Source organism: Camelus dromedarius, chromosome 10, assembly GCF_036321535.1.
Source record: "Camelus dromedarius isolate mCamDro1 chromosome 10, mCamDro1.pat, whole genome shotgun sequence".
Lineage (NCBI taxonomy): Eukaryota > Metazoa > Chordata > Mammalia > Artiodactyla > Camelidae > Camelus > Camelus dromedarius.
In genome coordinates this window covers 3,594,621-3,610,118 of record NC_087445.1, presented here as the reverse complement: position 1 = coordinate 3,610,118, position 15,498 = coordinate 3,594,621, and the positions used below count along the sequence as shown (strand labels likewise).

At 47.1% G+C, this 15,498-nt stretch overlaps 1 protein-coding gene and 1 pseudogene across 6 annotated transcripts in view; one reads left to right on the top strand and one right to left on the bottom strand.

Annotated features, from left to right (window-relative positions):
- DAPK1 (death associated protein kinase 1) overlaps positions 1–13,342 on the top strand; it is a 180,601-nt gene extending 167,259 nt beyond the window's left edge. For 5 of the 6 annotated variants that reach the window (XM_031447142.2, XM_031447144.2, XM_031447143.2 and 2 more), the window contains exons 22-27: positions 37–234; positions 1,300–1,438; positions 2,240–2,360; positions 4,782–4,970; positions 10,794–12,022; positions 12,471–13,342. In XM_031447142.2, the coding sequence (XP_031303002.1) occupies positions 37–234; positions 1,300–1,438; positions 2,240–2,360; positions 4,782–4,970; positions 10,794–12,022; positions 12,471–12,486 (1,892 nt within the window). In that variant the 3' untranslated portion in view covers positions 12,487–13,342. Of the gene's footprint in view, positions 1–36; positions 235–1,299; positions 1,439–2,239; positions 2,361–4,781; positions 4,971–10,793 lie in introns of all 6 variants that reach the window. The other variant, XM_031447148.2, reaches the window with a different exon arrangement.
- LOC105084709 (lysine--tRNA ligase-like) lies at positions 8,212–10,745 on the bottom strand (annotated as a pseudogene).
- Positions 13,343–15,498: the final 2,156 nt, after the last annotated feature.

The window sequence follows — 15,498 nt, the reverse complement described above, 5'->3', positions numbered from 1 at the left end:
CGGCTGCACGACAGTCGTCTTTCTTTTTCTCTGCAGGAGTTGGTGACTTCAGCGTGTGGGAGTTCTCTGGAAATCCTGTGTATTTCTGCTGTTACGACTATTTTGCTGCCAATGATCCCACGTCCATCCATGCCATTGTTTTCAGTCTAGAAGAGCCCTACGAGATCCAGCTGAATCAAGTGATTTTCTGGCTCAGTTTCCTGAAGTCTCTTGTCCCGGTTGAAGAACCCATAGGTAAGATGGGTTCACTCACCTGAGGTGCCCCTGCGGGAGGGGGTGTCCTTCCCTGCCAGCTGGTGCCCCAGGTCGTGCCAGGGTCCTGCAGCTTCTGGCTGACGGCTGAGGCCACCCTGATTCCTCCTTCCAACTGGAAGATCTCCACTCTGGAATTTCCTAAGGCTCAGCTGTTTGTTTTGTTCTGCAGGGAGTTGCTTCACGATTTCTGCCACAGAGACTCAAGTCTGAGCAGTTCCTTGAGAGCCATTTCTCACTTTCTTTTTACATTTTAGAGCCGTGGTCATTTTCGTTCAGTGCACAGCGGCGTGCCTCCTCTGACAGCTGTTGTGCCTTCACCAAATGGTGCACAATTAATAAACAGAATGGGCCTTCTTTCTGTAGTTCCGTCCAAAATCAAAGAAAAGGAACCATATTGATGGAATGAACGCATTACCTTCACTTTATTCCTAGAGGAAAACACAGCGTGGACAAACTGATTTTGTTCTTTTCACACACAAAAAAAGAATCAGCCTTCCCTGGTGAAATACGAAACTCAGCAGTTAATTTTTTTTTTTTGAAAAGCATGTAATCATAAAATAAATTGGGCTAATTCCCCTCAGGGTACCTCCACTTTGCCTCTTCTTTCTTGTTCTTTTTCATGTTTTCATTTTAAACACTCCCATTACTGAGAGGCTGTCTGCCTGTGAGAACTGTAGGAGTTCCCCTTCTGAGCCATCTCTGTGCTGTGCTGCATTCAGTGGGCTTGCTCTGGTCTTGTAAAGGACGTCCCTGTCCCCTGCCCCGAGTCAGAGGTTAGATCTCCTCACTAAGCAAACAAGGCCTATTTGGAGGAAGATCTGAGAAGCTGCCTTGTGCCCTGTGGTGGCGTCTGGTCCACTTCTGAGCAACCTTCCTGCTGACCCAGGAAATAGGCTGGTTCCGGGTTTGGCCAGTCTTAGGCCTTCCAGAGGTCACTCCCAGCGCCAGGCAGGGGCCTGAGGCAGAGCATCCCACCTCGCCGGGGGAGGAGAGGCAGCCAGGAGGGAGGACCCGCCTCTGAAACGGTTGGCTCTCTGCCCTCAGCCTTTGGCGGCAAGCTAAAGAACCCGCTGCGAGTTGTCCTGGTGGCCACCCATGCCGACATCATGAACGTCCCCCGTCCAGCTGGAGGCGAGTTCGGATACGACAAAGACACCTCGTTGCTGAAAGAGATCAGGAACAGGTAAGCCGGCCACTGCGCCTTCAAGGGTAAAACAGCCGAAGTCACGTGACCCAGAGGAAGGAAGTTTTAATATATTTTATTGAAGTGTAGTCAGTTTACAACGTTGTGTCAATTTCTGGCGTACAGCACAATGCTTCGGTCATACATGAATATACATATATTCATTTTCATGTTCTTTTTAACCATAAGTTACTACAGGATATTGAATACAGTTCCCTGTGCTGTACAGTATGAACTTGTTGTTTATCAAGTATTTTTTGGAAAACCTTTGATCACTTATAAATATGAATGTGCACAGAATCACAATGTAAAAAGTATATATTTTTACTTAGTGGAAGTTTGAATTTGCAGTTCCGTTTAATATGCTAGTAATTTGAATTCTTGGTTTGTCAACTGAAGACACTCATCTGTTATCTTCCTGGTAGGAAAAACAAAGCTGCTGCCAATGCTTTACATCTAAGATGTTACTTTCATACCCATACCCATCTTCTCCTGACTTGTAAAGTGAGTGCATGAGGCCTCACCTTTCCTGCGTCATCGGGGGACCTGAAGCCTGTCCTCGCTGGGTTCTCAGCTTTTTGTGGAGTCCAGGGCGTCTGTCTGCACAACTAAAGCAGGCAGGGTCCCCAGGCCTCCACACCTGGGCAACATTATAGAGTCCAACAAACAGCAGGTGGGAGGTGGGGCATCAGAGCTCCCTTGCCACGCGGGACCAGACTTTTGGGCCAGCAGGAGCCTGGCCCCTGTGAGAACACCTGGTAAGACTGCGTTACTCTGACCACGGTACTGATCTTCCCTTAGGTTTGGGAACGATCTTCACATTTCAAACAAGCTGTTTGTTCTGGATGCTGGGGCTTCTGGGTCGAAGGACATGAAGGTGCTTCGAAATCACCTGCAGGAAATACGGAGTCAGATTGTTTCGGTGAGTACACCTGGACAGGGCTGGACCCGACCTCTGCCTGGACCATCCAGGGACCCGGGAGTGGGGCTTCTTTGTGTGATCCTTTTGGTTTGGTTTGGTTTGGTTTTCATGGGACCTAGTACGAGATGTCTGCATAGCCATGTTTTTATCCTGTTGCTCTGGGATGAGGAAGGAAGGGTAGAGAAACAAAAGAGGGGACCTCAAGATGAAGGGTTGTTTTGGGCAAGGTGGGCCACCTTAGAGTGAGTGTATGAAATAATGACAGTTTGGGTGGGTTTTTTAAATTACTATTATTTTTTAATGCAGGTACTGGGGATTGAGCCCAGGACGTGTGCATGCTAAGCACGTGCCCTACCACTGAGCTCTACCCTCCCCCTGGTGGTTTGTGTCTTAAACAAATTGCTTCTTAGAAATTACAAAAGCAATTCAAAAGTGAGTTATTGCGAAATATTTGGGAAATGCAGAAAAGTGGAAAAACAGTCACCAACAAAATTCATTCATGAGTGTGAAATTGTAGATGACCAAATGGGGTGAGGCGGTGTTCTTGGATAGACAGATCTTACTAAGTGGTTCACTTTCCCAAGTTATATAAATTTAATACAGTTCCAGCGTCTGAATGGGATTGAGAAAACTGGGGTTTTGTCTTGAAAGTTTAATAGAAGAATAAATGAGACATTATAAAAGCTCTGTAATCAATAAGTAAGTGAAATAGATTAGTCAGTGTAGAAGTAAATCAGAACATCTACAGAAATTTAATGGAAAACAAAGATGTTATTTCAATTTAATGGGAAAAATGTTTATTTGATAAATGACCTGGTACAACTGGCTATTTGCCTAGAAGGAAATAAGGTTAAATCCTACTCACTGCGAAGCCCAAAAATAAACTGTAGGCAGATTAAAGCTTTTAAATATTAAAAAATAAAAACAAAAACAAAAACAAAAAAAAACCCCACAATGTCTGGAATGGAAATGGAAGAGAATTTATTTTTAAAATAACTTTAGAGTGCTTCAGGAAACCTTTTAAACCAAGATAGAAAATCCAGAAGTTTTCAAAGAAATGCACCTATTTGACTACATAAAAGTTAAAGGTTTTTCTGGAAAATAAATTCCATAAACAAAGTTAAAAGGTGGGATAGACCAAGAAAAAATACTTCCAATGTTTCTGACATATAAAAGGTTACTCTCCATAATATTTTAAAACTCTCTGAAATTGGTACGAAAAGGGCAAACGTCCCAATGAAAAAATGCTAAAATATAATGTTCGGGGGACTGTACCTGCTCCCAGACCCGAGCGTAGGGTCTCTCCCTGCCTCCCCTGGCGGATGCCGATGTTAGTGATACTTGGCTGTTTGCCTGATGGAAATGCCACGCGCACAATACCAGGCTCCATCTCCAGGTGGGCTTTCGGAGTTTTTAGGACCACTCTCCTCTCTCATGAAGCCTGGTCCTCGTTTTTTTCTGAAGGGGGAGGCGCCGTGGCACAGTCAGTGGGCAGGGACTAAGCCTGCTCGGCCTCGGAGAACCTGCTCACAGAAACCAGTGGGTGGCGATCACGAGCTGTGGTTTGCGAAGGACTCCGCGCCTGCGCACCAGGCGGGATGAGGGCAGGTGGGGGGACCCCCCAGCCCCACCCCGTCCTGGGCTGTAGGAAGTCCCTGAATCCTTGAAGTTTTGAACTGGGGCGTGACATGATGTCTGCTTCACTCGCCCCCCACCCCACCCCCCGAACTTAGGAGATCAGGCAAGTGGAATCACCAAATAAATAGCCTTTATCCTCTGAATTGGGAGTGGAATTTAGGGGGCATAAAAGATATTCGAGAAGGGACTGCCTGATTAATGATGCAGTGCAATGTATGGCTGGTGGAGTTTTTAATTAGCAAAGTGTGTTGATAATGTGAGTCTGTAACATAGACTGATTTATTTAACCGAGTTCAGAGATTAAAAACCCAATTACCAAGAATTAGTCAAATTTGAAATATTTCAACAACGACCCCCATGAATACCTAATTTACTGGTTAAAAAAAAAAAAACCAACCATCTAATATTGATAACGATACTCACTTTTACTGTCTCTCTGTTCGTAAAGTGGCCATCACCTGATTGAAACACTCACTCCAAAAGCGGGAGAAAAAACGTTGGGAGTTGGTGGACATCAGTTGATTGAGTCCACAATTCCAAAACCGTTACTGTGAAGCCACGTCATCTGTTTAACATGAGCAATAGAAATGAAAGCCTCTGTACAATTTCATATTTGATAAATACATCCTGCTTAGAGGCAGCACTGAAAAAAGAACTGCCCCAGTACTCAGCCAAAACCACTAGCTCATCCAGAGAATTTCCGCACAGCGACATCGTTTTTATCCCAGCTCCTCCCGAGTCCCCGCAACTGTCCGTTGACCTGTGCCTTCCTGCATGTTCTAGGTCTGCCCTCCCATGACTCACCTGTGTGAGAAAATCATCTCCACGCTGCCTTCCTGGAGGAAGCTCAACGGGCCCAACCAGCTGATGTCATTGCAGCAGTTTGTGTACGATGTGCAGGACCAACTGAACCCCCTGGCCAGCGAGGCGGACCTCCGGCACATCGCGCAGCAGCTCCACAGCGTGGGCGAGGTGAGGGCTCGAGCCCTGGCGGGGGTCTGGGAGGGGCCCCCCGGGATGCACTTCTGCTCCCAGTCCCAGTGTCTGCAGGTGGGATGAGCTGGGAGGCAGAGTGGGAACTGCCCACTGCCCGTGATGTCTCCAGACGTGTGACTGTCACACGGAGCCTCGGGTGATTTTCTGAACTGCAGTTCTTTGCCCTCCTGTTCACCTTAAGAGCTGTGGTTTTGTTTTGCTTTGGTTTTTTTGTTTTCTGGCTTCTCTTAGTTCTGGAGCACGTTCTTGCTACTCTGGATGGCTGGGCCACTCCTCTGTCTCCCTGGGGCACTTGGTGCTTAGCTGTCATTCCTGCAGCCTTCAGGATGTCTGCTCTCCAGGGGGTGTTATCAGCTCCATACAGACCTCTCAGGTTCATGGACAATTGAGAAATGACAGTGACACGTCCTCAGGGAGATGACAGCTAGAGACACAAAGACAGCAAACAGTGTGCCCCAGAAATGGCCAAGAAATAGGAATCTTTGTTCCTAGTGGTGTTACGGTCAGCACTGGGGTGCAGGTTAGGAAGCCTGTTCTAATTGCATCACGCAGGGCCCATCCTTCTAGAAGGGGTGTAGCCTTCACCTTCCTCCATCACGTGAAATCAGGAGACAGTGTAAACTAGTCTGGGCCAAGAAGAACAGTTCTGAAATTTAAAAACCAGAAGCAGTTCTGAGGATTTTGAAAACCAGAAGCTTACCTTCCCAGTCTCAGGTGCCACGTCGGACCCTGTGGCCAGTTTATATGGATCATATAATCTTGAAATTATCATTGAATCCAGAAGCCAGTGAGTGGGGCCTCAAGAAGTGATTGTGTCAGCTTTGAATTCCAGTGAAACTAAAGCTAATCTACTGGCGCCTTCAGGGGTTCTTTAAATGATTGAATCCAAGGATGGGGACAAGGGAAGGACCGAAGCTTGCATCATAACATAGTGCTGGATAGTTAAAAAAAAAAAGTAGCCATAGTAATAAACTTACTCTTTTTAATACAGTATTCTCTTGCCTTCTGGCATTTGAACAGCAACTTTCTAGATCATAGCCATTAACCCACATTGTTGGTATCACATCCCTCCTTGTTCTTGAGACTTCAGTAAGTAGATGAAGGCTTAAATGAAGGCAGAAAAAAAAAGAAGGGGAATCTAAATCAGGTGGCCCCCACTCTGATCAGCTGCCAACCCCTCCTCCAGTCCTGATTCCTTAGTATCCGATCCAAGGGCCTTACTCACATTCCATCAGTTGTCCTTCTCATGCCTTTTCTGGGCTCAGGATCCCACATCGCACCTACCAGCCATCTCCTTAATCTCCTCCAATACCAGACAGTTTATCGGTCTGTCTTCCGTGATCCTGAGGAGGTAGTTGTGTCTAGGACTGAACAGTAGTCCCCCAAACGCCTTATGAAAAACTAAGTAGATACTGCTCTGCCTTACAGAAATTTTCAGTCTAAGGCTCAGTTTGGAACAGAATTGGATACAGAGGGCATCTCCAAGATTTAAACCAGACGATGGGGAGAAAAGTCCTTCTGGTGCAAGCAGGTCCAGAGCCTCAGCCTCCACATGAGAGCGGAGTCCACCTTTTAATCACCATGTTTTTGCAGAACTGTTACTAAACAGAAGTTTGTGTGCCCTATGCACAATGAGGCCAAACTGAAACATTGGGGTTTGGAGCAGAGAGGGGTTTATTGCAGCGCCGAGCAAGGAGAACGGACAGCTCATGCTTGAAAAACCCGAACTCCCCATGATGTCCAGGAAAAAGGTGTTACAGACAAGTTTGGGATGGGGCTGCAGTGTGTGTGACTTTCTTCTGATTGGTTGGTGGGCAGGTAACAGGGCGTGTCCCAGGAGTCCTGTGCTCAGCCTGAAGTTGCCATCCTTCACCTGGATGGGGGCCTTAGTTCCTGCAGAAGAACTCAGAGATACTGTTACGCATTTTCCTTGAGGAGGAACCAGCACCCTGCCCCAGGCTGTGCTATTGTTCTTAGGCTTTTTTTAAAAAAAATTTTTGTTGCAGTATAGTCAGTTTACAATGTTGCTGTTAGCTGTTCCTCACTTCTCTCTGCCTTCCCTCCCTTCCCTGATTAACAACTGTTTGAATCTGCCCTTTGGAACTCAGGGAAGGTCAAGGAAGCTAAATGAAGCCTGTTTCTTACATATGAAATGGGAGACATGGAAAGGATTTGTACCAGTGAGGTACCACGATGTCCTGCTCCGTTTCAGAACTATCCCAGAACCGGGAGGGAAGGAAGGAAGGGCAAGTGTTCCATAAAGGGGAAAGTTGCTTCCATTTTGGGGAGATCACATTTTTTTTTCTCTCCTCGACTTCTGCTTTTTAAAGAAGTGAATGTGCCAGGAAAATCTAAAGTGCCCTCTGGCCATCACCTCTTGCCTCATTCCTCTCTCTTCTGTCCAGGGCCAACCTCTGTCATGGTTCTGCGTCCCTGTCTGGATCTTTCCAGACCTTTTTTATATGTACGTGTGTTAAAAGTTTACCTCACAGTCTAATATCATAACATTCTGAGTCTTTTGAAAAATGTCAAGCCTTCAGAGAAGTTGCAAGAGTGGTTCAATGAATTTTCACACCCTCTTCGTCTCATTTCACCAACTGTTTATGTTTTGCTACATTTGCTTATCTCTCTCTTTCCTGTTTATTTATTTGCTTTGCAAACATCATGACTTTATAATTTAGCTTATGTCTCCTAAGGAGAAGGACATTCTCCCACATAACCACAATATAATTAATTACCACCTCCTGGAAATACAACATTGATATAGTATTATCATTGAATGTATAGTCTTCATTCAAGTGTTGGCCACTTGTCCCAATTTCTTTCACAGCTATTTTTATTCCTTTATGTGTTTATTTGGGGATTCAGAATCCAGCCAAAAATAACCCATTGCATTCGGCTGCCATCCCTCTCTCTGTCTTTAATTACACTGACCTTTTATAAGAAAAAGAGTCAAAGGTTGTCTTTTGAGAGTCTCCCTTTTGACATTGCCAAGCTGGTATTTTTGGCTTTTTTTTTTTTTTTTTTTTTTTAGAGACAAATGGTTTATTTAGTAACAAGGAGTGAAAAGGAATTCTTAGTTCCTCTTCTCTCTTCTGATGGCTAAACTGAACTGTGGTGGTCAAATAGCAGTACACACAGGAATCCTCTCACAGTCCTTGATCTTTTGCAGAAAAGCAAAGATGCCAGAGTCACAGGACTTGGCGACTGTTGTTTTCTAGACAGAAGTGCTGGGTGCTGTGCTTTCTGATGTGGCAGTGGTTGGGACATTCTCCTTGTCTTCGGGTTTCATGGCAGGAAACAGAAGCGCTTCCTTGATGTTATTGGAGTCTGAGAAACATGGCGACGCGGTCGAGGCCCGTGCCCCAGCCACCTGTGGGGGGCAGCCTGTACTCCAGGGCGGTGCAGGAGGTTTCATCTGTGAATATGGCCTCATCAGCCGCAACAGCTTTGGCCTTGGGCTGTTCGTCAAAAAGCTGTCGCTGTTGCGTGGGGTCATGCAGTTCAGTGTAGGCATTGCATATTTCCTTTTTCATGATAAATAGCTCAAAGTGATGCAGGAAAACGGATGTGGGGTGTGAGGGGGGCCGAGTCCCAGGTCTCGGTTGAGCCCCTGGGATGTGCCCTGCCAAGTGTGGGTCCTTGGCTTCGTGCAGGAAAGAATTCAAGTGTGAGCCACAGTTGAGTAAAGGTAGATTTATTTAGAGAGATACACACTGCATAGAGTGTAAGGCAAGAGAAAGGCAAGGAAAGAGGTGTGGGAATTGGGTGCTCGGGTTAAAGTAAAAGTAGGTACACACTCCATTGGCAGAGTGCGGGCCGTCTCCAAAGGGGAGAGAGCGCGCCAAGGGCCACTAGGCGTGGTGTTGTCACTTATTATGGTCTCAGTAGCTTCACAAGCCTACAGGTAGGGTCAGTCCAACTGCCCTGGGGAAGGGGCTGGGATTCCCAGGGACTGGGCCACCACCCGTCCTTTGGCCTTTTGCGGTCAGCCTTGGAGCTGTCATGGTGCCCACGGGCATGTTATTTGATCACACTGTTACAATGAGCTTATAATGAAGCGCAAGGTCAACTAGAAGTTAAACCTCTTATTCCTTAAGACCCACTAGGAAGTGAATCTTCCACCATTTTGGTGTTAAATTGCTGCCATTCCTTGAGTGGCTGTGCCCTGCCCCCTTCCCTCCTGTCTCAAAAGGTCCAGTCGGACCTTCTTTAGAGCGTGCCATTTGGAGAGGGCTCATTATCTGTGTGGGTGATCACAGATGAATGTAGGATTGACGCGTGTCACTTCCAAGAACTCCCCAACAAGCTTATCAAGGAGCCTGGCTGTGGACCAAGGCGGAGGGCATTCATCAGCTTTTGCTGCACAGATATCATCAAGAATTTTGTGAGTTTCTTCAGTTTCAAAGAGGTTAGTTTCTGGCAACTCCATCACCAGGGCTTTCTCAAGCTCTTCTACCATGCTGATTTTCTGGAAGGATGGGGTGAAGTCAGTTTCATCTGCTTGGCCCTCTGGGCCATCTGGATGGTAGGTGACCTTGTAACTGCCTGTAATGTGCTTCACCGTCCCTGAAATCATCTCCATGATTTCCATGAGATCATGAGTCAGCATAGGCCATGTAGAATTCACATTGTGGGTCAGATCAATTCCTTCATTGTGGAACTGGCATCCAATTTCATAAACCCAGTCAACGCCACCAACCACCAGCATTTTATGGTAGAGTTCTGGGGCAGTTTGCATCCAGCTCATTGTGAGAGGTGATAAAAGAATTGGCCACAGCTCCCCCAGGGATAATGTTCATCATGGGAGTTTCAATCTCCAGAAATCCCAGCTCGTCCAAGAAACTTCTTATATATGTGATGATCTTAGAGCGGATGATAAATTTCTGCCTCACAAAGTCATTCAGGATCAAGTCCAAGTATCTCTGACGGTATTGTGTTTCATTGTCTTTGAGGCCAAAGTGAAGACGAGGTAACACGTGCTCCCGTAGGGAATGAGGCTCAGTTCGCCCTTCCTGGTTTTCCCACGATTGCCCTGAATGCCAATTATGTCTCCCCGGCACAGTTTGTTATTTATACAGATAAATTCTTCTGACTTATAATTCCTGGAATTGGCCATGACTTGCAACTTGACTCCCTCTTCTCGAAGGTCATAGAAAATGAGCTTTCCTCCAGAAGCCCTTTTGGCATGGATTCTACCTGCCACCTTTAAGGTGCTGTCAGTCAGGCGGTCCCCAGGCTGCAGGTGACTATATTCTTGAATAAAGTGAGTGAGCGAGATGTCTGTGTGGAATTTGTGTGGGTATGGGTCTTCCCCATTAACCTTCATTTGTAGGACTGCTTGGCTGCGGATCTTGTAGTATTGATTTGGGTCCAGGCTCTCCTCCTCTGTACCCACACCATCGTCAGCAGTGTGGCTGGTGGCAGCAGCAGTGTCCTGGCATAGTTTTTTCTCACTGAGCTCCTTCTGCTTGGCCTCCTTCTCTGCTATTTTCTTCTCAGCTTTCAGGCGTCTCTTTAGCTCATTTTTGCTCAGTTTCAGCTCGCCGCCGTCTACTTTAACTTCAGCCACCTGCACTGCAAGAAAAAAAATTTAATTGAAGTATAGTTGATTTACTGTGTTCAGTTAGTTTCTGGTGTCAGTATTGATTTGTGAGATCCATCCACATGAACGTCCTGGGTCATTTCTTACAACGTCTGCAGAGATTTCATTACTATTCAGGCCCTTTTGGGCTCTGAGCAGCAGTACATGTGGCTATGTATGTTCCTATGCATGACTTATGTTGTCCCCTCTGGCAGATCAACATCATGCAAAGTGAAACGGTCCAGGACGTGCTGCTCCTGGACCCCCGCTGGCTCTGCACCAACGTTCTGGGGAAGCTGCTCTCCGTGGAGACCCCGCGGGCCCTGCACCATTACCGGGGCCGCTACACCACGGAGGACGTCCAGCGCCTGGTGCCTGACAGCGACGTGGAGGAGCTGCTGCAGATCCTGGATGCCATGGACATCTGCGCCCGGGACCTGAGCAGCGGGACTATGGTGGACATCCCCGCCCTGATCAAGACCGACAACCTGCACCGCTCCTGGACGGACGAGGAGGACGAGGTGCGGGTCTACGGCGGGGTGCGCATCGTCCCCGTGGAGCACCTCACCCCCTTCCCCTGCGGCATCTTTCACAAGGTCCAGGTGAACCTGTGCCGGTGGATCCACCAGCAGAGCGCGGAGGGAGACGCGGACATCCGCCTGTGGGTGAACGGCTGCAAGATCGCCAACCGCGGGGCCGAGCTGCTGGTGCTCTTGGTCAACCACGGCCAGGGCATCGAGGTCCAGGTGCGCGGGCTGGAGACGGAAAAGATCAAGTGCTGCCTCCTGCTGGACTCGGTGTGCAGCACCATCGAGAACGTCATGGCCACCACGCTGCCGGGGCTGCTGACGGTGAAGCATTACCTGAGCCCCCAGCAGCTGAGGGAGCACCACGAGCCCGTCATGGTCTACCAGCCGCGGGACTTCTTCCGGGCGCAGACCCTCAAGGAGACGTCGCTGACCAACACCATGGGCGGCTACAAGGAGAGCTTCAGCAGCATTATGTGCTTCGGCTGTCACGACGTCTACTCGCAGGCCAGCCTGGGCATGGACATCCACGCGTCAGATCTCAACCTCCTGACCCGGAGGAAACTCAGTCGCCTGCTGGACCCGCCCGATCCCATGGGGAAGGACTGGTGCCTTCTTGCCATGAACTTGGGCCTCCCTGACCTTGTGGCAAAGTACAACACCAATAATGGGGCTCCCAAGGAGTTCCTCCCGAGCCCGGTCCACGCCCTGCTCCGAGAGTGGACCTCCTACCCCGAGAGCACGGTCGGCATCCTCATGTCCAAACTGCGGGAGCTGGGGCGCCGGGACGCGGCCGACTTTCTCCTGAAGGCGTCCTCAGTGTTCAAAATCAACCTCGACGGCAGTGGCCAGGAGGCCTACGCCTCAAGCTGCAACAGTGGCACGTCTTATAATTCCATTAGCTCGGTCGTGTCCCGGTGAGGGCAACCTTTGGCTTGGGCAGGGTCTGCAGAGGCAGGGGGGACACAGCCCATCTTTACCACGGGGGGAGATTCCGGAGCATCCCTTCCTGTGCCCACATCCCGAAGGACGCCGCCCTCCCTCCCGCTTCACCTGTTTCTCTGCCACTACCTCCCTCCTCTCACACATTCCGTTGTGGGTGAATGGTCTTTCTAGTTGAAGAACAGACCATATCCTTTCCTTTGGCCATTTGAGAAGCTAGCCTCCCTCCGTCTCTCACCCTCTAGTACCTTGCTTCTTACTGATAATTTTACTGGAATTCCTAACTTTTCAATGAAATTTTTTTAAACTATTATATTGATTGTCCTTTAAAAAAAAAAAGCGCACATTTATCCAAAATGTGTATTTCTTATACTGTTTTCTTTGTTATACCATGTCCTCAGCTTATCTCTTTTATATTTGTAGGAAAACTCCCACGTAAGGAATCCCACTGTATGATTTATAAACAGACAATATGTGAGTGCCTTTTGCAGAAGAGGGTGTGTTTGAAATCATCCAAGTCAGCCAGGAGCTGTCGTGAAAGAAACGCTCCCTCTCTGTCTCATGCTGTAATGCTGATCATCGCCAGAGGTGCTTCACCCGAGTTTTTTTGTTTTTGTTTTTGGTTTCTTTTTTTTCCTTCTTCTTCTTCTTTTGGCAATTTTTGTGTTTCCTTTGGCAAGGAAAGGGGAGAAAGAAACCTCCTCTAGAGTGATTTCATGGCCAGTGCTGTTGCTCCGATAAGACATGTTTGTGTTTGCTTTTGTTTCAACTCAGCGTGAACGCCCTCGCGGAACCTACAGGCTGTCACGTGTCCTCATTCCCCGTCATCTCAGGTAGAAGGTTGACCCGGTTGTAGGGAGCGAAGACCTGTGTGCGAATTCAGAAGACCCTGACTCCTGACTTGTGGCAGTTTGTTGTCATTTGTGCATAGCAGATGGTCCTCCACGTTTAGATCCTGATTTGATAACTTCCTGTACTTGAAGTCTGAAAAAGAAAATAAAGGAAGCAAATTTTCTTGCAGTGATTTTAAATTGTGATAGAGTTTTAAATTGAGATAAGGGAACATGTCCTAATTCTTCTGTCCTGAGAAGCATGTAATTTTAATGTTATATCATATGTGTGTGTGTATATATATATATATATATATATATATATATGCAGTATGTATATACATATATATTAATACAGGTATTTTTACTTAATCTATAAGATGCAGTGAAAAACTTGTTTTTCTTTTCTTTTTTGTTCTTTTTCTTTTCCTCTTTTTTTTTATATAAATAAACAGTTGCTTGTCACATTTGTTTGTGGGTGTTTAATTCAAAAGGGATTCTTTTTCTCTGTTTTGCTTTCCTTTGCCAGTACCCCACCTCATGGGATAAACCAGTCCAGAGAGTGATTTCAGGGATGGAAATCAACCCAGTTTATTAGGTGCTTACCTTCCTGCTCTTCTCTACTTAGAGACCACACTGCCCCAAGGTCATCAACTAGAAACTCTAGTTTTATCTGCATGGTAGCTGTAAGTGACAAAACCCATTTCTAGTTAAGATCTTAAGGATGCTTTAAGAAAAAAAAATGGGCAAAGGAAAAAGATTGGAAGGGCAAAGACTAGAATGGTATCGGTGATTTTCTCTATGGTGGTCGGAGTAGGGTTCATTTGTTTTGCCTAAATTGTCCACAATAAATATGATCTACTTTTCTAAGGAGAAAAGAAATAGTAATGGAATAAAACTAGAACATGGGCATGCATTGAGAGGATGGCACCGAAATTGAAATTGCAGTTGCCTGAGAGGAGTAGAACCTCGTTTTCTCATATCAACTCTCTCCTGAATGTCGACTTCATTTCTCCTGCTTCAAAAGACAGCTTCATGTCACAGGCTTAGCACCAGGCAGCCAGGACCTAGGAGGCAAGGGTTGCCTCTGGCAGCATCAGTAAATAAAACCCCAGAGAAGGATTTCGGTTGATCCAGCCTGGGTCACGGAGCCATCCCGGTGCTTGGGAGAGAGAAACGTTACATGACTGGGCTGGGCCCAGGGACTCGGGGACAGGGTTGGGGAAGGAGCTGTTCTCTTCGAAGAGGGAGTTCTGTTAACAGGAGAAAGGGACAGGGCGAGGATGCTGAGCGAATAAAGCAGGGTACTGGAAGGGTCTTGATACTTTGTTTTGTGCAGGTGTCTGTTCATAAGAGTATGGGGCCACCTAAGCTCCTAACATGCTGAAGCCATACTGAGGGATCATTACGACCCAAATTTGAAGAGTTTAAGGACCGCTGAGCTCGTTGCCCTGCCCCGAGAAATGCTGTGGGGGCCTTCAATGCCTTGAACTCTGGGTAGGCTGAAGCTGCCTGGCAAGGTCCCAGCATGGGTTGCCAGCTCTGCCTCCTGCAGGAGGGAAGAAACAGGCCATCCATAGCTCAGCTCCTGGTGCCTCAGAGCGTATCAAAAGATACAGAAGGAGCCAGAAAGAAGCCTTTCGTGGCCTTTTCCTTAGAGTTGCTATGAAATGCACTCGAGCAACATGTTCCTCATCCCCTGGGAGCTGCCACTGCCCTGGGGTGACGGAGGTCTCTCTACGGACAAGAGCATCCCAGGGACCCAAAGCCTCTGTGGAGTGGACTGGCGGGCACCTCTGGGAGTTCTGATTGGTTCCGAAATCTGGATCCCACACCTGGGAAAAGGAATCAGAACTCTGGATGGGAATTTTTTGCAGAAAGGGGTTTACAATTACTACAGGATTCCTTGAAACCATAAAACTACATTTGACCCTCTCAGTGTCCAGAATCTACACCAGTCTTACTATAAATTCTGATGGTGTGACCCCAGAAAAGCCACTCCTAAGCGAAGGGCTGGGCCTGCTGGCAGAAACAGCAGCTCGAAGCCAGCCAGGCTGTACAACCCAGGGGAGTTCTGAGTTAAAAGTGGAAGGCCTTCATTGAGAGTTTTGCAAGCTGAAAAAATTCTGGAGGTGGACGGTGGTGATGGTTGCACAGCCACCTCTGGGTACTTGTTGCCACTGCACTGTGCAGTCACAAGAGGTCAAAATTAAAAACTTATGTTATATTTATTTTACCACAATTTTTTAAACATGAGGACAGAGGATAAAGGTGGAACCTAAAGACATCCAGGTAACGGTGACGCTTGGTGAGTAATACACAAGACGACCCGCGTATTTAGAGCAGCCCAGAAAAGCCGGCACCCCCCCCCCCACCCAAAAATAGAAAAATGAGGAATAGAAAAATGAAAGATTGCTTTTTGGAAGATTTGGTATTTGTTATTTTAAAAAAACTGTGAAGTGGTTATCATGGGAAGAAGAAGTAAGAATTTTGTTTGGCTTCTTTTCTTTCTTGTTTACTATTTGGTTGGAGTGTTTTGTTTTGTTTTGTTTCATACCTGGGATGGCGCCAACAGTCTTTTCGGGACTTTGGATTCTTGAGGACTTAATCAGGCCACACTG